Source organism: Camelus bactrianus, chromosome 4 (assembly GCF_048773025.1).
Source record: "Camelus bactrianus isolate YW-2024 breed Bactrian camel chromosome 4, ASM4877302v1, whole genome shotgun sequence".
Lineage (NCBI taxonomy): Eukaryota > Metazoa > Chordata > Mammalia > Artiodactyla > Camelidae > Camelus > Camelus bactrianus.
This window is the reverse complement of record NC_133542.1, coordinates 40345918-40365873: the sequence shown is the minus strand read 5'-3', so window position 1 is coordinate 40365873 and position 19956 is coordinate 40345918. Positions and strand designations below refer to the sequence as shown.

At 43.0% G+C, this 19956-nt stretch overlaps 2 protein-coding genes across 8 annotated transcripts in view; one reads left to right on the top strand and one right to left on the bottom strand.

Moving 5' to 3' along the window:
• The window catches only part of PRUNE2 (prune homolog 2 with BCH domain), a 233525-nt gene that overhangs the window by 204353 nt on the left and 9216 nt on the right, over positions 1 to 19956 (top strand). For 3 of the 7 annotated variants that reach the window (XM_074361731.1, XM_045515148.2, XM_074361733.1), the window contains 6 exons: positions 1667 to 1840; positions 7322 to 7424; positions 8074 to 8205; positions 9342 to 9428; positions 13358 to 13456; positions 16698 to 16733. In XM_074361731.1, coding sequence (XP_074217832.1) covers positions 1667 to 1840; positions 7322 to 7424; positions 8074 to 8205; positions 9342 to 9428; positions 13358 to 13456; positions 16698 to 16733 — 631 coding nt within the window. Of the gene's footprint in view, positions 1 to 1666; positions 1841 to 4432; positions 5357 to 7321; positions 7425 to 8073; positions 8206 to 9341; positions 9429 to 13357; positions 13457 to 16697; positions 16734 to 17276; positions 17519 to 19956 lie in introns of those variants that run through there. The other 4 variants (XM_045515150.2, XM_074361730.1, XM_074361729.1 and 1 more) reach the window with 3 other exon arrangements.
• The window catches only part of GCNT1 (glucosaminyl (N-acetyl) transferase 1), a 122885-nt gene continuing 116725 nt past the window's right edge, over positions 13797 to 19956 (bottom strand). The window contains exon 4 of the transcript XR_012506403.1: positions 13797 to 14002. The gene's annotated coding sequence lies outside the window, so the exon portion shown is untranslated. The remainder of the gene's footprint in view (positions 14003 to 19956) is intronic.

Sequence of the window (19956 nt, the reverse complement as noted above, 5' to 3'; positions counted from 1 at the left end):
AGACAGTCACGCATTCAAGGTACAGTGTGGTGGCTCAGGAGAGTACAAAAGGGAAGGGCTGGATTATATTTGCTTCCCAACTCTGTGACCTGAGGTAGTCACTTCAGAGTCTTTCCATGGGTATCAGGTCTCTCATAACACCTCCCATTGTAAATGCTTAATAGAGCATTGCTGTTCTTACTATCAAAGTACCACGGGAAAGCACAAGCACAGTGCAAAGCAAAGGCCACGCCCCATGGATGGAAAGTTAAAAATGATGATATCTCACAGAATTACTGTGAAAGTTATCATCTTTCTTTCCAGGTTACTTAGACATAGCAAGAATAACCATTGTTAAACTCTACTAGGACTTGAAGTAAAAACAGAAACAACTGTTGCTTATTCTTTAAAAAAAAAAAAAAGTCATATGGTTGCTTTTTTTTGGATGCACAAGAGTGGGTAGTAAGTTTCTCCGCCAAGAAAACTCAGTGGGCTTTTTTGTTGCCTTGGGCACCCACTCACAAATAGGTGTCTCGTGAATTTTTGACCTTGGAGCACTCCTGGTCTACAGGGTGGTTTCTGGCTCACTGTAAAATCTGTGTAGCATATGTTGAAAGATTTATAGGAAGTAATACCAAATTCATGTCCAGATGTGCTCCCTCAGGGGAAGGGGATTCAACCCCATTGTAAGAGTCTTAGAGTGGGGGGGGGGGGTCAAGACTGGCAGTCTATCATCAAGATAGCAAGTGGAGGGCCCCCAAAACGCTCTGCGCACTCAGGATGCACCAGGAGACTGGGCCCAAGGAAAGCAAGATTATCTGGGCCTGATGAAAGACTCTGCAGTCTACAACCTGTGTGATCAAGGCGGAGCTGGTATCAGCCTACACCCCACTGGCCCAGTACAGACACAAGACAGCCCCAGCTCTCTTCCTGTCAGTGGATATGGTTGTTCAATCAATCAGTAAGACTTCACTGAGTATCCTTCATGTGGTCAGGACGGTGTTCAGCACTATCAGGGTTACATGTAACAGGGAGCACCATCTGGTTGACTCTGCCAGGAGGGAGCTAGCTGTTGAGCTGTTGGGTAGTCAGATTAAGTGGGGGCACCGGGCAGATAGGTGGAGGGGAGGGAGGATGGTCTGGAAGATGGTACTATGCCTGCCTCCAGCATAAAGGGATTTTACTTCTTCTAAATGAGTGTCAGCAAAAAAAAACAGTTAAAACCTGACAACCATAACTGTGCAGTAGCAAAAAAACTTAACTGGACGTGACCCAATGCTCACTGTACTATAATTAGCATTGATTGAGGTTCAGCCCCGCCTCCCCATGGGTTCTTCTGTGTACATGTGGGTAAGGACGTTTGCAAAGGGGCCAAACCTGACTAAGCATTCCAGGGTCAAGAGCCATCAGTCAATCAAAGAACCACCTCTAAGCCAGGGTACAAGAGAAAGGGGTAAAGTCCTCTGCGTCCCCCCTGCGGTCCGCCCACCTCGTGTTCTCGGAGGTGTGCTTTTCTTTTCCTAAATAAACCCTTTAAAATATTTTGCTACACAGCGCTCTTCGTCTCCTGACTGTGATCTGCTTTTTTGGGTCCGGCAAGAACTGGGGTCTTTTCCTTTTGGGGCAACAGAACTGCCTCAACTCGGAGGTCTTGCTCCTTCAGCCCTGCTCTGTGCTTCATTTCCAGAGGATCCCACGGCCAACAAAGACTCCAGCCAGGAGTCCGAGTCTATTCCAGAGTACACGGCGGAGGAGGAGCGGGAGGACAACCGGCTGTGGAGGACCGTGGTGATTGGCGAACAGGAGCAGCGGATTGACATGAAAGTCATCGAGCCCTACAGGAGAGTCATTTCTCATGGAGGTAACCAAGTTCTGTGCGAATCTGGGAAGCGAGGAGCGGGGCAGATCTAGTTTTTTAACTAGAAGTTAAAGTAGGGTTCTCAGCAGCATGATGTCCCAAGACCCTACTGGGCGGTCAACATTCAGGGCCCCGAAGAGCCAAGAGTATTATTTCACACTCAATTCGATAAACATCGGAAAGCCCACTACAAAAGTGCTTTTCACACCGTGTGTCTGATAGCTCTAATCTTCTGTGCGAATTCCTTGAAAGCCACGGTTGCCCAGCTGAGTGCTTTGTGTCTGGAATCCATGCCAGCGGCCTGTAGGGCTTGACTGTGCTGTTTTCGAGTCCATCCTCCCATGGCCTGCAGCAAGGTCACGACTCCAGAGGTGCTTCTAATCCCAGGGCAATCTTTTGAATCCTCTTCAGAAGCTTTAGGACATCTTTTAAGATTCAGCTTGGTCTTTTTTTTTCCCCATTACATCTGTGCCTGACCACAGCCACTTTCCGCCCAAGCCTCCACTTGCTTTGGGAGGGACAAGGGAGAGAGAAAAGGCTCTGTTTGGTGTTTTCGTTGCTTCTGCGGTGCTCCAGGAGGCTTGGTTAATGTGGGCTTCACAAAAAAGTCAGATGAGCACAGGCAACACATTCGCTGTTGTCAGCTTCAGGAGACGTAAATGGCTGCTTGGTTTTTCAACTGCATGCATGACTTTGCTGTGGTCCTGGGGCACCACCCTCACCACTCGGCTGTTCTAGAAAAAGTGTAAGCTGACAAGGCAGCTTTCTCGCTTCCTTAACAAGGACAGGGAAATAAGCATCTTGGCGTTGCATTAAACCCAGAGCTTTTGTTTTCTAACAAGCAGAAGGGCATCTTGTTTTTTCACTCAGACTTCCCTCCACCACACATTTTCCACTCTCTGCTCCATGCATGGCTACGTCCCATGGGAAGACTACCCAGGGCCCCACCCTTGATGGTGAAGGAATCTAGGTGCCCCTGGCCGTGACCTCCCTTTTTCCTGCCCCACCATTTGACCTGAAGTGGTGACAGAGCCCGGTGACAGCTGCCGTGGGGCTGGGGCAGCTTCCTCTAAGGGAGACTTTTCCCATCACAATGGGAGCAGGCCTGATCCTGCCACAAGTGATGGACGGCTGGCCCCAGCGTCAGCCATGGTGTTCTCCTAATGAAAACCACAACCCGAACACCAGCCGCATCTTGCCAGAATGTCAGGCCTCCTTTGTCCCACCCGTTGGGTACGTCTGGTTTGTTTGCTTTTTAGAAATAAAGAGCAAGCAAACCAAAACAAAGGCTGGCCTTTGTGCATTCGGAAAGCTACAAGAAATGGAGGAAAGTCTCTCAAAGTAAATCCCAGTCACCCAGTGACAATCCCTGCTGCATTTACGCCGCGGTGAAGTTAGCTGTGGGAGGTGGGTGGGCTTAGCCCGTGGGTCCGGCGCCTGAGTCAGGAGAGACTGGTTATTGTCAGCACTCTGGGGTCGGAAAAAGCCACTGCTTCTGCCTGTCACATTCTTTGTCAAAATTCACTGCATACCTCAGGGCTAACATGGTTTGCTGTGCCCTCCATCCCCGCCACTCCTCCCCTCGGCACTCGCTCCTCTCCTGTCTGTGTCGTGAGCTCGTCTTCTCGTCTGTATGACTGTCTGGTTTGTTTGAGAGAGAAGGCTCCTCTCCTGTCCCCAGCTCTGCCTCGGCCTGCTCCAGGCACCAGACTGCATGAGGGTACTGCGCCGCACCCCCCGGAACGTTAGCGAGATGCCCCTTCTTCCTCGACCCCAGACAGCTTTTGTGCTCCGTAGGGGAAGACAGTTCCCGTGTTGCTTCTGAATTTGCCAAAGCTTTGTCTGCTGCGCTGGAGGCTCACGCCACTTTCCCAGACCTTAATGATGATCAAGTCACACTGCCCGGTTACCAGTCCATTGAACTGGCCATCCCTGGCTTCTGACGAGCATTTAAAAAGCAGCACTCCGTAGTGAACAAAGATGTTTCGGTGCCTTGCACTCTGCTCTGAGGATGTTTTCCCACTCAGGCCAGTAGGAAGGCACCAGCTGTACTGTGCTCTGTGCAGCAGGATGGCAAGATGGGGGTGATTAAAAGAGCTGCCTGAGTTTGCTGCACTGCCAGGCCCTGCAAGTGTGCACCCTAGCTGGGAACGTCTGTGGGTGAGAGCAGTATTGGAGCAAATAATTCGGCCTTCAGCTTTGGTGGCCTTGACATGAGCTGTGGCCAGAGGCCTGGGACACACTGTAGGTCCGGCTTCAAAATCCATCTTGGCCACTGATCAGTCTGTGACCTCGGTACATCACTTCACTCCCCTGGGCCTCGGTTACTTCCACTGTCCAAAAAGGGTGATCTCAAAGCCAGTGTCCCCTCCTCCAAGCCCATGAGTAATAGCCCTGCCATCTGCTTGAATAAAAAAGCAAAGAGAGGTCTGGGTGGTTTGGATCAGCCAATAGCGTGGGGTCATTCTGAGGCCAGAACTGGTGTTTCTGAACCAGAAGCAGGGAACACGATGAAATAAACAAGGGCAGTCACGCCAAAGCATTGTAATGAGGAGTTTCCTTTCTTGTGTTTTTACTTCTCTTATTTCATTATAGGAGACTCAGGTAACCTTCTCTGCAGTGTTGCTGGACAAATGATCCTGGAAAGAATGCGGACAAGAGTTGCAGGCTGGGGGGTGTGTGTGTGTGTTTTTGGTTGAGACTGTGGCATCTTTCCTTCTCTCCCCATCCCATTTGTTGGCCGGCAAACTTGTGTTCCACCCTTTCATGCCTGTCTGTTCGACCTCAGGTAAGGTTTGCACCGTTGCTTCTGAGGGTGGCAGGAGACCCCGTGGTGGGATGGCTCATGTACCTCAGTGCACACACCCTGAATTTGCTTCACCATTACTGAGAGGAGAGTCTGATAAGTACATGTTTAAAAAAAAAAACCTGAGCCTCAGGTGAACTGTGCACTTGTTGACAGGCAACTTCACTTGAGTCAGCTGCATCTTAAGCGTAGAAATTGGGTTAGATGAGCCGCTTGAAGGCGTAGGCAAGGATCGAAACACAAATGGTCCTGTTCATTCTAGTTACTGCACTTTGCCAGTGACTGTTGCCGGAAGTAGCTCCAGAGCCTGACTCTGGACTGAGAAGGAAAACTTGCACAAGGAAAGCTTCTCTTTCCTTCCTTACACCTTCCATCTCCCCCTCTCTTCTTGTCTTCTTCTTTCTTTTGCCACTTCTTCCCTTCCTACAGTTCCTCTGCCTCAAAGTGCAAAAATCCATTTTCATGTGTAAATTTCAGTAATTTTTCTTTATAGCAAGAGACATTCCTGACTTAGACAATGATCAGGAAGTGGTAAGTTAATCCTTAAGAATTCCTTCGGTTAGATGAACCCAAGCAAACACGACGCTACAGCATTCCAAGGACAGACAACAGTGACACGCAGAGCTGAACTGCCATGTGGGATGACTTCTGAAGTACTGTTTACAAACCTCAGTCTTTCCTCAAAAAAAAAAAAAAGCCACATTCTTAGAAATTCTCCAGAAATAGAAAAAGAAACCAAAGGAACTGAGCAGTCACGATCTTGAAATTATCCTGACACCCTGGAGCCAGACAGCCATGTTCAGAAAGATGCTTTTGAAAGGATGCTGTTGTCCTTGTTTCTAAGATGGATCACTAGGTCTGCTGTTTCTTTTCACGAACCTGGTCTTTTTCACTGTGCTAGGTCTGACCTGCACACTTTCGTGGTGCTCAGATTCATTGTCACTGGGCCACCCTGTCCCGTGTGGATTTCTATTCTGTTATGAATCTCCCTAAATGAAACTGTTTGGTGGAACAAGCACTTGTATTAAAATATATCTCCTTCTGCCATTTTCCTTCATACCACATTCTAACAAGCAGTTGGTAAATACCCCAATACTGGATAAGATGGAACGAGCGTGAAAAATCCAGAGGGAAGCTACTGCAATCCTGTTTTGCAAACATGTGTTGCCTCAGGTGTATACTGACATAGGTAGCATCTTCTAAGATGTGTAGCATAAACACCGTCTACAACCACCTCAAATTGGTAACATACACAAACCCATAATTTGATGTATTTTTAGTTGGTATTGCTTTCTTCCCCACCTCTTTTGTGGTGGAGTCATACTCTCTATTCTTGTAGAGAACATCTTATTAAACTGCTTTTCAAGAGTTAAGCCCATCCAAATCTATATCCAGCCACTATTTCACTGCCTTGTAATCACCAGAGGGGTATTTGTGGAGTTCTGAAAAACTGAAACACACTGAGTTCTGATCAGGTTTATGGGTGTGCCCTGTCCTCCAACTCAAAGCTTTGAGATCTCTATTTGCTGATTCTGAAGTCCAGAACTATGTTACATGACACATAGCACAGATATTTTTAAAAGGCTATTAAAAAATAAAAATACAGGGCATGGCTTCCATTTTTAAGTCTGGAAGACATGCTAAGATTCCATACACACACCTGTGGCGGTTTGACCGCCACTTGCCATGAGTTTTAAAGCTGAGCTCTCAGGGAGCACAGAGCTTGCTGAAAGGACAGGGCAGAGCTGTCACAAGGGGGTAAAATGTCCTGAGACGTCTGTCCATTTTCCTCAGCCCTTGACATTTCAACGGCCACACTTGCCTCCGCTCTCCTGCGGCCACCCGCAAACGGCTCTCACCCCCTCCCTCCCTGACCAGTAAACACGTACGACCAGGGAGTCATTCTCAAGTTTTCCCGAAAGCACACCTTTTCATAAAACTCAAAGAGAGGCATCCTTTAACCAGTCCCTTCTTGAGTCTGCCCTCTTCTTAAGGGTCTAGGCTCTGAACTCTGTGCTCAGTTATTCTAGGCCTGACCAGAATGTACCCCGGACCTGTCTGTTGAGCCTGGAGATCCCAGGGAAGCTCCGGGCAAGTACACCAGGCCTCAAAATCAAAGTCAAGGTGTTTTCCTGTTCTACTCACTGGTATCTGGTCAACGGAGCATGTGAGTCTCAGATTATACAGCAGTTCAGTGACTAAATTTTTCCTGCAGATCGATCAGGGCCTAAAACTGGGAGGAGCTAAAGAGGATAAAACAGAACCCTTTCCATAGCCACTAAAGGAAAGAATAAATATGTCAATTAGCTTTTTTATTCTATAAATTAGCCCTTAAGTAAAAAAAATGTTGCTCCCCCATCCTTTGATAAGTTAATATTTATACACCCACTTATGACTATTTACAACACACATAATCATCCACAATAGGGAGACTCTATAGATGCAGATATATTCACACTGTATATTTAAGAATCTATATAACATGCCTTAACCACTGAAAGATGACTGTATGTGCATGTATTTAGAGAAGCAGCATCCACACAATGCTTTTTTAAAGATTTACCTGTGACATCCACATCCACACACTTGCCAAGGCGTCCAGATTTATCCTTCTGGTTAAGTATTATCTTGTTAAGAGCTTTCAATTGGTTACAAATGTCTTTCTGTCTGTCCCCCAGGATACTATGGGGACGGCCTAAATGCCATCATTGTGTTTGCCGCCTGTTTTCTGCCAGACAGCAGTCGGGCGGATTACCACTATGTCATGGAAAATCTTTTCCTGTGAGTGATGCTTATGACAAAGTGCTTTGAGTTAATGTCTGTGGGCATGTACATGGCAGATAGAGCGTCTTTAATAAAGGGAAATAGATGATGTAGAATATGCTAAGCCTTTGATTAGAAGTTGATGAAATTTGTGTCAAGGAAAATTGCTCACGCGACCAGAAGCTTCAGAGGAGCTGTTTTGTCAGTAGAGCGAGCTGAAAACAAAATGAACAGTTTGGCCTGTAGTTAAAAATTTATGTAACAGCCTTTGGGTGAAGTGTTATTTTTGTTCCCTGATAACATGTTCTTAGTCAACTGGTGATAACCTGACTCCATTTATACCTGCCTTTACTTAATCTGACTTGCCCTTAGTATAGAAGAACACTGTTGACATTTCTGAAGGTCAGATTTCCAACCCACACATTTTTCAAGTGTACCTGCATTTAAAAAACAAAAGAAAAAAGATAATCATACAAATAAATGAGTAATACTCACTCTCAGAGAAATGATCTTAGGTAACTTCACTCTTCTCCAGGTGAAGAGGTGATATGGGCAACCATTCTTAAATGTCATGCACCCTGTAATTTAAATGTTATATAATTATGGGAAATGAGATGAACTCTTTCATGTGGGAACTAAAGACAATCCTCTTCCTTCCTGTGATCAGATATGTAATAAGTACTTTAGAGCTGATGGTAGCTGAAGACTACATGATTGTGTACCTGAATGGTGCAACTCCACGACGGAAGATGCCAGGGCTAGGCTGGATGAAGAAATGCTACCAGATGATTGACAGACGGTATGTTGCCTCCATGATTTCGTCGCTATTTTGACTTCCTCAGTAACTCCCACCTCTGATGACCTCTTAATTTACCAGAATGCAATCACAATTGAGGAACACTAAATTCATGCAGATTTGAGATGATAAATTATAAAAACATTAATGAAAAGTGTCACTTGATGCCCCGAATTTGAAATATAGCAGAACTTCCTCAGATTTTATTAAATGTTATAATCTCAAAATTGGCGACCAAGTATTTTAAAGTATCATATGCTCTTGCCACATGGAGGCACATCTGGAGCTGACAGACCAGTCTCCTGGTATCGTGTGTCCTGGGTGCTGCTTTTGTGCTCTGGGACTGTTGTGACTTAGGCAACCATTCTGCTCTTATTTCAACATTCTCTGTTAATTCTAGTCCTTAGGGAGCCCCTTCCTCAAGACACATCACTTCCATCCATGCTGGTTTTATTAGAACAAAACACATTATTGCCATCTACCTTGTCATAATAAGCATACACACGTATGATGTCTGCCATAGGTGTGGTATCCCCTCAGGTGCGGCCCCTGCCATAGCAACATGTGAGTGCCCTGTTACAGTACCTAAAATCCATTCAATCACCTAATACATAAAGTAGCATTGCTAATGCTGAAAAGTATTCCTGAATTACCAGAAATGTTAAAATGATCATCTGAAGGCCAACCAACCACATGAAACACTGCTACTATTTTCAGGACACAGAAGAAACCAAGGCTCAGTAGAACAGGTTGGCTGTGTTGCTAGCAAGAGTGTATTCATTTCAAAATAGTAAAGAAAATGCTGACAAGAATGAAAAGCACTGCTAAACAAAAATAGGCCATGATGGTTATAGATTTGTGCACTCCAGGAATACAACCATTCTGTTTTACATTTATTTCTATGGGAAAATGAGGTTTGAATCATACAAGTTTCAAATTATACTTCAAAAATTTTTAAATTCTCTTTATTAATCATGACATTCTGTACCTCCCTACCAGATAATAGTATCTTGTGTAGAACTCCCTATATATATATCTCCTTATATATATATAAAATATATTCTTGTTTGGGGATAGACTTTGTTTTAATTCCTACTCAAAATAGGTTATAAGTAATTTTTTTTCTTTTTTGAAAACAGGCTGCGGAAGAATTTGAAATCATTCATCATTGTTCATCCCTCTTGGTTCATCAGAACAATCCTTGCAGTGACACGACCTTTTATAAGGTATGGTCATTCTTACAGTAAAAGTAAAATTACTACTAGTGGTTTTTAAAAATATGTATTCATTGTCTTAGAAACAAAAATTCACAAACCAAGAGAGTATTTAGGAAAATACATTTTGCCTCTGCCTTTCCTGAAAAGATACTATGGACTGTCCAGCAAGACTCTAAGTATGAGTGAGCATTAGTTCATAATGAATATTTTCCCCCCATGATTATAAAGCATGACCTCTGTGTTGCTTGCTGTAAACACAGAAGGTGAAATAGTAGGATTTCCATGCCATATTACAAAAGGGAACAGATAGATTACTTTTAAAGTAATACGGTATTGTGTCGAGAATCAGCGAGGTAGTAGAGTAGCATGACAATGGAAAATAAAGACAAACCAAGGACAGAAACCGAAGCCACGTCTTAATTGTTCTGTTGCTTCTGAACAAATACCAGGCAGGACACTAAAGTCAGGCAGAGTCTGAGCAGCCGTTTTGAGGCTTTGTTTTGGTCATCCATGAGGCTTCTTGGTTTAAATTCAGTTCAGATCTGTAAATATTTGTTCATCTGTTTTGTGTTAGCTTGCCATATAACCTTTATTTGGGGAATGCAAAAAAAAAAAAAAAAAAAAAAAAGAAGATATGCCTCATATCTACCAAGACTGAAACAGTTAAATGAAAGAGAGTATGGGTTTTCTAGAGAGCTTTAAAAACAGAGGGGCAAAACGTGTACGTGATTAAAACGTACAAACTATTCTATATAAAATAAGCTACAAGGGTATATTGTACAACGGGGAATACAGCCAATCTTTTATAATAACTTTAAATGGAATATAATCTATAAAAATAGTGAATCACTGTGAACTAATGTGACTCAGCTATACTTCAACTAAATAATGTAATTTATATATTATATATATTATTAATATGCATTATGATGATGATAAAATAATGTCTTGCCTAACATCAGGATACAAATTAGATAAATTAAAATTTTTCTGTCTCAAAGTTATTAATGAATCCCTGAAAAAATTCTGATCACTTCTGGAGAAAAAAATTAAAGGTTAAAATCCTTTATATTTTTTTTTACATAGATTTTACTGTGCTTTCCAGAGTCCATCTTTTTGGTTCAGTGTTCACTTGTATTTCTTTAACATTCCCACTCCCTACTTCCCACAACTGAACAGCAGGATTCAACCTAGTTCTCCTCTGGCAAAGGTTAGCTCTTTACTATATACCATGTTAAGTTACTTTAAAAAACAATATGAGCTTTTAAGATACACAAAAAGCATTTATTTTAATAATAGCACAAAATGCTTTGACAGGGGAGTAGGAATCAATGTATAATAAAAAGCTTACACAAACTCCAATGACCAAAAAAGTAAACTTTAGAATTGATACTGGTTCACTGATGTTTGTTTAATAATTCAGCTCTTATAATTATAAAACAAACATGTTTCTTCTTGATAAATATAATCATTTTTCAATATTCTTACCATAAAATAAGTCAACACTTCTTATTGAAGGGAGTGGCAAGAGGAGAATAATTACAACAACAATATTAAAATTGTAGCAGGTAGTATTGTGGTAAATCACATACAATAATGGCTTACATTTATGGAGTATTTACATGCATTATTTTATTTAACTCTAATGACAATCCTCTGAAGGAAGTTCTATTTACCCTTTCTGTTATGGGAAAAAACAGTGAGGTGAGGTCAAATAAATTGTCCAAAGCAGGAGCCAGCAAACCCATTCTGTAGAGGATCAGATATAATATTTTAGGTTTTGTGGGCCATACGGTCTCAATCACAACTCCTTAGCTCCGCCATGGTAGGGCAAAAACAGCTGTAGACAATATGGAAATAAGTAAGTGTGGCTGTGCGCCAGTAAAACTTGATTTATGAACACCGAAGCTGAATTTCCTGATACTTTTTACATGTCACAAAATATTCTCATTGGGATCATTTTTCAACCATTTAAAAAATGTAAAAACCATTCTCAGCTCAAGGATTATTAAAAACAGTCAATTAGCTGGCCAACCGCAGGTCTAAGGTAACATAGCCAATAAATGACAGACTCAGGCCTTGAACCCAGTGCCCGCCTGATTCTAAAGAAAATGCATTTCGAGTACTTAAACATTGTATTCTACAGTTTCATCATGTAAGATTCTCTTTAAAGAGCTCCCTGTGAATCAGGGAAAGCAACTTTTCAATTTGGAAAAAAAAAAAGTCACCAAAACGTATTCTACGTCTTTTCACTGCTAAAGGGTGACACCTGTGATGGAGGTATATGGCCACTTCATTTTCTAAATGAATTGTTTGTCTGTGTCAAGCACTGGGTTAGCTGCTGGAGGCTGAGAACTACACAGCTCAACCGCTGTCCTCAAGGGGCTCACAGCCTGGCAGCTGACCTCGGCCGGCTAGTGAACAGTCATAAGCCAGGCACAAAGGAAGCACGAGGGGGTGTCACTCAGGCTGCGGGGGTGCTTAAGGTAACAGGTGGAGCGTGAGGACTGAGAATCTGCATCAGGAGCGTCTTTCCAAAAGAATGAGCCTGCAAAACGAGTTTTGAAAAACGAATAGGATGGGCTAGCTAAAAACAGGTAGAGGAAGAGGAAGCAGCAGGTACAAATACACCAGGAAGGAAAGAACATGGCCTGTTTGGAGAACAGTCCATTCCAGTGAACGCACCCCCAGAGCTGGAGGTTTCCCCCTTGCATGACTTCTACCCTCTTATTCTACCCACTCCACCTTTTATCAAAACCAAAATGTAGCTCAGAACCTCCAGAGGAAGGAAGTGACCTAAGAGAGCATGTCATTGGTAGTGTGTCCACCCAAGACTCACGGCCCAGGGTCAAAACTGCAAGAGAAATGTGAAAGACAGTGTATAGAGAAATGACCTTGAAAAGACGTCCTATCAGGATGCACGGCAGTTGAACAGAAGGCAGTTCAGGTGGCAGACAGCTCAGCATCCTCCCAGAAGGCTGACGGGGCCTTTTCATGAGAGACTAAGAAAGTTTGATGCTTGATCAAGTTCTCTTTCAACTGGAATGATACATTTTTAGAATTAGTTTGCTATGACACTAATAATACAAAAATGCCTTTTTCTTATAAAACATCCAGTCATGAGAGATAGGACCAAATTCTTCCTTCCACAACTCCCAGTTCTGTTCCCAACCCCAGAAGCTTCCCTAGAAGCAAATTCCCTTATCACTTTCAGGGATCTCCTTGCAAGTTGTTTTCTGTGCACTGACACACATTTGAAATGACAACATTTGGATGAAAGCCGTTTGTAACTCAAATCTAATTATTGGAACATGTTTTTTGAACACTGGTTCATCTGGAATGAACTCCCAAACTAAAACTTAAAAAAAACCTAAAAAAATTTTTAAACTAAAACTAAAAAAAAAAAAAAAAAAAAAAGAAGAAAATAAATTTATATATACTTTAAAAATGTATCAACCTTGGTAGATTCTGAAAGAACTAATGACAACATTTGTGTTTGATAAAAACAAGTAAACGAAACCAAACCAACCATAAACCAAACCAGTGACCATTCAGAGTGGCAGGAACCACCAGGAGGCCATGTGTGTCCCAGAGTGTGGACCCTGCAGTCAGAATGCCTGGTTTAAATCCAGGCTCTGTCACTTACCGAAGGTGAGACCTTGAGCAGATACTTAATTTCCTATGTCTTGAGTTTCCTTATCTTTAAAAAGAGAATAATAATAGTACCTACCTCACTGGGCTATAATGGGAAATAAATGAGTTAATATTATATAAACCACTTAAAATCTGGCATATAGTAACCACTCAAACAATGCAGCCCTTCTTAGTAAGAGTTCTGGGGCAAGGTGACAAGTCTATCAGCATTGTCAGGCAGAGGCAGCAGCCTTGGGAGGGGATGATGGCACGACTAATCTCTTTTTTCTTCTTCTTTTCTTCAGTTCAAAATTCAGCAGCAAAATTAAATATGTCAGTAGCTTATCAGAACTCAGTGGGCTGATCCCAATGGACTGCATCCATATTCCAGAGAGCATCATCAAGTAAGTCCTGACGGTTCGAAGATTTGGTAAGAAATATTGCATGTCTAGAGGAGGAGACTGGAAAATAACTCCTATCTGGAATACGGGGAGATGGCATTATCTTATATTTAAAACAACATTAGGTATTCTCCAGTAAATAGATGTCTTTTCTTATAACCTCAAGATTTAAGTCCTGTTCTTTGAGATCTTCTTTCACATAATCTTGCTGTTAGTGATATCTGCTCACGTTCATGATTGCTCACTGACTTTACTACCATTTTGGAGAAAGCGTAAATTTAACGTGATCAGTGTATCTGTTACTTGTGTCTCCCACGTCTCACGGACACAAGAGGGTTTGAGCGTAGCTTGGATTTCTTTATTGCGTTATATAAGGTAATTTCTCTGGATGACCCCAGGAAAAGAGGAAAAAAAAATTACCTTTTCTCTGTTTTTTTCTCAGTCCTTTTTCTTCATGGTTCCCCTTCAGGTGGAAGACACAGGAGAGGGATGGGCGGCGCAGTTAGGGATGGTTTTCTTACTCGGTGCAGGGACTGAGGCGGCAGCAGCCTGTAGGAAGAAAGCATGGCTCCTGAGGGTTGCAGGATTATGCTGCAAAAGTATTAAGAGTAAGCAGTCAACCAGACAACTGCCTGGTTGGTCCACGATGCTGGAAAGTGAGCCCTCCTAACTGGTTCATTGTTGCAAAGAGCTGTTGTTTCCTGTGGATCGTGTTTTCCCTTCACTACATCTGATTCACTAGTTTTCTGTTTGATTTGAACTGGGTGGGGGATATGTAACCATCAGCTCAGAGAAAACAGACAAGGGTACCCCCATCTTCCTCCAGAAGATGGATAGCAAAATGGACCTTCCAATTTGGGCCTCCAAAAATGAGTCCTCTCACCACCACCCTGCCAAAAAAGGTGGGGGTGGCACGGAAACTGGAAAGAAAAGACTCTCATTTAAAGTGCCTGTGCTGAGCTGGGCACAGAAGCGCTCTGTTTAGATCCTTTGTTTAATCCCCTCAGTAAACCCCCATTTACAGATAAGGAAGATACCTGAGGAAAGGGATGTGCTAAGTGTAAGTAGGAACGAGGAGGAGATGGAACTAGAATTCAAATCCAGGTCAGCCTGGCACCAAAATTCCCATGCCCTTTTCTAGCAGTTTTCTTTACCTCCCCTAAAATATCCATCTAGGGGGGTGGGTATCAGTTCAGTGGTAGAGAGTGTGCTTAGCATGCACAAGGTCCTGGGTTCCATCCCCAATACCTCCATTAAAGTAAATAAATTAATTAATTTTAAAAGAACCACTAAAAAAATAAATAAATAAAAGTAAAACATCCATCTAAAGTCAAAACTCAGGAGTAGATGCATTTGGTCTTCCTCCATCCCAATATCGGGTATGAATAGAGGATACGGACTGGCTTTAGCACTGCCAGTGGGCTCAGCTGCATCAAGCAGAGCGTTCACAGAACCCGGTGGTGGCCGTAATCCTCACTAGGTTCATAGGGTTCCCACACCCAGCACACCTCGCAGCTCTGGCCTGCCACCTTGGAAAGGGGCGCCCCATCTCCAGAATCTTTAAACTAAAAAGCACTGGAGCAGCACTCACCACCTCTAGCGCTGTCTCCCTGTGCAGAAGAAGACAGAGACGGTCCCGCTTCAAGTGGAAGTGAGCACTGGCCACTTCTAGGTAAGCAGGGCAGCGCTTCCCCGGCGTGGCAGCTGGAGGAGAGATGGGCTCGGGAGGCTCAGCCTTAGAGCTGAACCTTCCCACCTCCTCTCTGAGGCTTCAGGCAACCTGCTGCAAACTCGCTGAGTCTGGCTTCAGCGTCCGTAAAATGAGAAAGTGAGGAGCACGAGATTCATGGAAAGGTCCTGAGGACTGAATGAGGACAGTGCACACAGAGCATTCAGGAAGCCTCCAGGCACAGAATGGCAGTCCAGAAGGTTCCTTATCATATAACTGTGTTGCTTTTAGAGATTCGTTGTCATACCGGAAAGTTTAATTGAGAAGTTAAGCATGCCTGAAGCACTTTTCATTTATCACATATCAGTTTTCAAGAGCTTCGTTTGGGAATAGTTTGTCTGGGAGATAAGAGTTCCATTTGGAAAGATTTTCTTCTGGAGGAAGACATTTACTACCATGCCTGTCCTCCCCACGGGCCCATGATTTCCCCCGTCTTTCGCAACCCATCTCCTCTGGACGTCCTTTCTCTCATTTCTGTAACTGACCCTCATTGCCTCATTTTCATATTATGCCATTTCCAAATTGATACAAGCCCTACAGCTCCTTCCGGTTACACAATCGTATTCAGAGGATCTGATGTCAGCTAATCCCAGCACCAATATTCAGCCGGGATGGAGCCTGTCATCAGAAGGCTTACAGAGAAACGAGCCAAATCTGGAATCATTTTATAGTCATTGATTACAGTCAAATCTTGTTATTCACAGCAGTGATGTTCTTATGGGTTTGAACAGCAAATACTGAACCATTGTTCCTGGGAGAAATACAGGGCTAAGTTTCCATGAGTCCCTGGTCACAACATTTCCATTTACCGATTAATATATAACCTTGTTTTATGTGCGTTTCTGTCTAAAGATACTTTACTTGATAGATACGGTTGATTGACTAACAAACCCCAAACTCGTGGCCAACAGCATCATAACTCGGGCCTGAATAAAGCTTATCTAACATATGTATTTTCTCCCTAAGCCCCATCACAGCCTTCTGGTGCTGGGGAACTCTAGCTGGTACTTCAGTACAGTGTTTGGGCAACATTTTAAACAAAGAATTCACCAGCAGAAAGCGCAAAAATAAGGAAACCATGGCACTACACAGACTGTAAAAAGGACACTTGTTTGCAGTATGAGAGGTGAGGCAAGAGGGCGGAGCCTGGCCCACGTCCACCTTGGCCGGGAGCCCACATGTCAGGTGACATAGATTTTTGGCCACACTGTGACCATCCACAAGTGCCATGAAAGTGCCACAGGTGTTGATTCGGAGGCGGCAAATACAGTTTAGCAAGTAGGCGAATTTGGAAACATGGAATCTGCAAATAATGAGAATTGGCTGTACATAATTATAAATTTGAACTCATTGATTATATCTAATGGAAATAAGATTTCTCCCAAAGGGCAATCTGATTATTATTTGGGTAGGCTTTTTCTCTCCTGATTCGACTGCTCTGTAACACACTGACCTGTCATGTTGTTTCACCTGTCTGCTCATTTTCCTCACCACATTTGTTTTTTATCCCGTAAGGTACGATGAAGAGAGATCTTATAAGAGAAGTGTGAGGTAATAAAAAATCTCCTGATCTCCAATTCACCCTGGACCCTCTGTATGTGCACACCAGTGTCTTACTTGTGGGTGACCTCAACACGCTGCCTAAGAGGTCCTCGTTATCAGTCGCTCATAGTGTATCTTTTCCAGTCTTTGTCTCGTGTGCACAGCTGTTGAGGTCAACCTGATTTGCAACTGAAACCTACTAAACCAGACACGTCCCTGACTTGGCCCAGGCTGCAAGCTAACTTGAACTGTACCCAGCAGACTGATGTGGCTGTTTCCAGCTTTACTCAGCCAGCATGTTTCCAGTCTCCTTGCAACTTTGATATCTACCTTAATGAAGGACTTTGCAAAGGAAACATATGTAAACACTGAATGGGAGTTCTTAAAACACCATATTTAACTGAAGGAGGGTGTTTCAGTGCTCCAGCCGATGGTTTTTAGAAGCACATACGCTCCACTTATGTTTGGCTCTGCTTTGCTGGGCGACTCTCTCATGCTCTGCTTGCTTCTTTTCTGTTTCTTTTCGACACCAATCATTTTTTGCTCATGCAGACTGGATGAAGAACTGAGGGAAGCATCAGAAGCAGCTAAGTAAGACTTGGTTTCCATTCAGCAGCTGGCGTGATGTTGGCTTGCATTTCCGGAATGAATTGGGAAAACTTGCATGCCTGTGGTTTATCCTTGCACCCTGATAATAATGCTGCACTTTAAAAGTTCCCTTTGTCCCATGACAGATGTAATCCCTGTTATATTTTTTATATTTCATACTATAGTCTATTTGCCCCCCACCCCCATGATCTTGGCTATCGTGTTGTTACTGTTGTTTAATTTTTTAAAAATGTATACATGTAATTTTAGGCACCACAGCCAAAGAACACATCACAGGCACTGCCATGTATAACATACAGATGTTACATAACACACAACACATACATGACACACATATATAACATGTGTAACACACGTCACACACATAACATCCAGATGATCGCTTAGACATACCAAGGCAACAAAACCTCACTAATTCACACTAACACAAAGAAATGATGACAAGCTGAAATTTGCAATATTTTTATAGATCAAACTTCATGAATTTCCAAGTTTTTTTGTTTTTTTTTTTTTTAAGAAAACACCTTATTTAGTGACTTGGAAATATTGCTTAACTAATAGCTTCTGAGCTACTTGGATGAATTTAAAAATCATGCTCTTATTAGAGTATGATTTTCAAAACAGCAAAATCAGATCTTCACTGCAAATCTAAAATGAATACATGCCAGTGATTTTATCCAACTAATTATTTAACGAAGGAACCAGTAAGGTGTCAAAACTAGTTTAAAGAGCATTTGAAAAGCTAGATATCGACAGGCGATGTGTAAAGGAACGCTAAGGAAAGAATGCTGGTTTAGGAACAAAACTGGTTCGTGTTCAAATGTTCAACAGGGCAATAAACTATAACCTTAGGGTTCTCTCTTTCCACTGGACAGAAATTGTCGGCATCTCCGCTCAGTAAAAATCTGGCAAGTTAACATCTGCCTCTACAGAGTCGTTGTGAGGTAGTCAGTCTATCAATAGAAAGTCAACTCAGCACTACTTTTAGAGAACATCCAGTGATCTCCTGTTCTTACTTCCAGGCCACAAATACTTTTCCTGACACTATTTGTTCAACATAAGCAAGTGCTCCTTGTAATTCTCTGCGGTATTAAGCTTCTCCATTTCAAATGTTGCTTACCTTGTTAATTTTTATAACCCGTTCCTATTTTAACAGACATTGCAAAAAGCAGAACGCCTCGGCAATGTCCCACAGCCAGAGATTCAGAATCAATAAGATCTAAATCAGTGAAGTCTTCCCTGCCTAGGTGTAAATGCCAGCTCCTCATGAAAACGATCCATTTAGATACTTTGTTCCTACAACACCTTTTCAGTGCAGGTATCCTGGAGAACGACTTACCCATAGTGTGCTTCTTCTGGGTTAAAAATGCAAGGAAGGGCTTTTGCTTTAGAAAGTTTAGCATTAATGTAGTTTACTGTTAAATATTTCCATCCTCTAGTTTTCTTTCAAGATAACTGGCACCCCTTTAGACTAACAACACTCAGAATCATACACATTTTTACGCTAACAGACTCTTTTTAGGCTCTAGCTCCACTCTTACAAACAAGACGTTGCGGACGTAAGGACGATACTAGGAATTAAGGAACTGAATGTTGGTGTGTTGTGTTCCTTTAGCACTGACCTGGGCTCATCTCACACGGTGTCATGAGAGTCCCCAGAGAGAGAAATGGCAATGAGTTTCTCTTTCAAATTCTTTTTTTTTTTTTTTTTTTTTGGATAACATATTTATGAAATGAAGGAGCTGTTTTCAAGACAAAAGATGAGGAGGGCACAGCAGCAGTTCTCCAGGCAAACCCACTATCAAGACATGGTCGACATCATCGCTCCCGTAAAACCTTGCCTCCTTCAACAGGTGTTTTCCCTCCATAGTTCCCCTCTTCCTGCGTGGCTGCCTGCCGCAGGAAAACACGCCCCACTCCTGATTTAGTTGTGTCTCTTTCTCTTTCTTTCCCTCAGGTTCATTTTGTTCTCTACCTCCACAGACCCCTCTCCGCAGGTATCTAAACGGCCCTGGGCGGTCCCGAGCCGCCCTGATCCCCCTCCTAGGGGAAGCACCACAAGCACTCTGCACACGCCCAGCCCATGCTAGATGCCTAGCGCATTCCTGCTGCACGAGTCGGTGCCTGTACATAAGACTAAGATCGCTGCTGTGAAACAGTGGTCCTCAAACTCAGCTGTGCGTCAGAATCACCTGAAGTGCTTGTTAAAGCCCAGTGTCCTGGGCCTCACCCTCCCAGTTTCTGATTCATCAGGACTCAGACTCTATTTTGAACAAGTTCCCAGTAATGCAGATACTACCTGTCTCAGGACCATGCTTTGAGAATAACCACCTTAAAGTAAATGGATGAATAAAAATTAGATTTGTCCTAGGGAGTCTAGTGGGTAAGCTACCTGTCTGAATTCTCCAATTGACCCTATTTCTTTTGATGGCAACATTACAGATAGACGGCATTGACATGTATCTGCACATTTGAAAATGTGGAAGAATTAATTTTACTCCACTGACCACCCCCTGCCCCCAATGATTGAAATACCCCAGAATCCTACCATTTCGACACACTTATCTACATCTCAGCTGCCTTTTAGGCTTCAAAGTGGCCCCCAAATCCTTGAACAGACCGT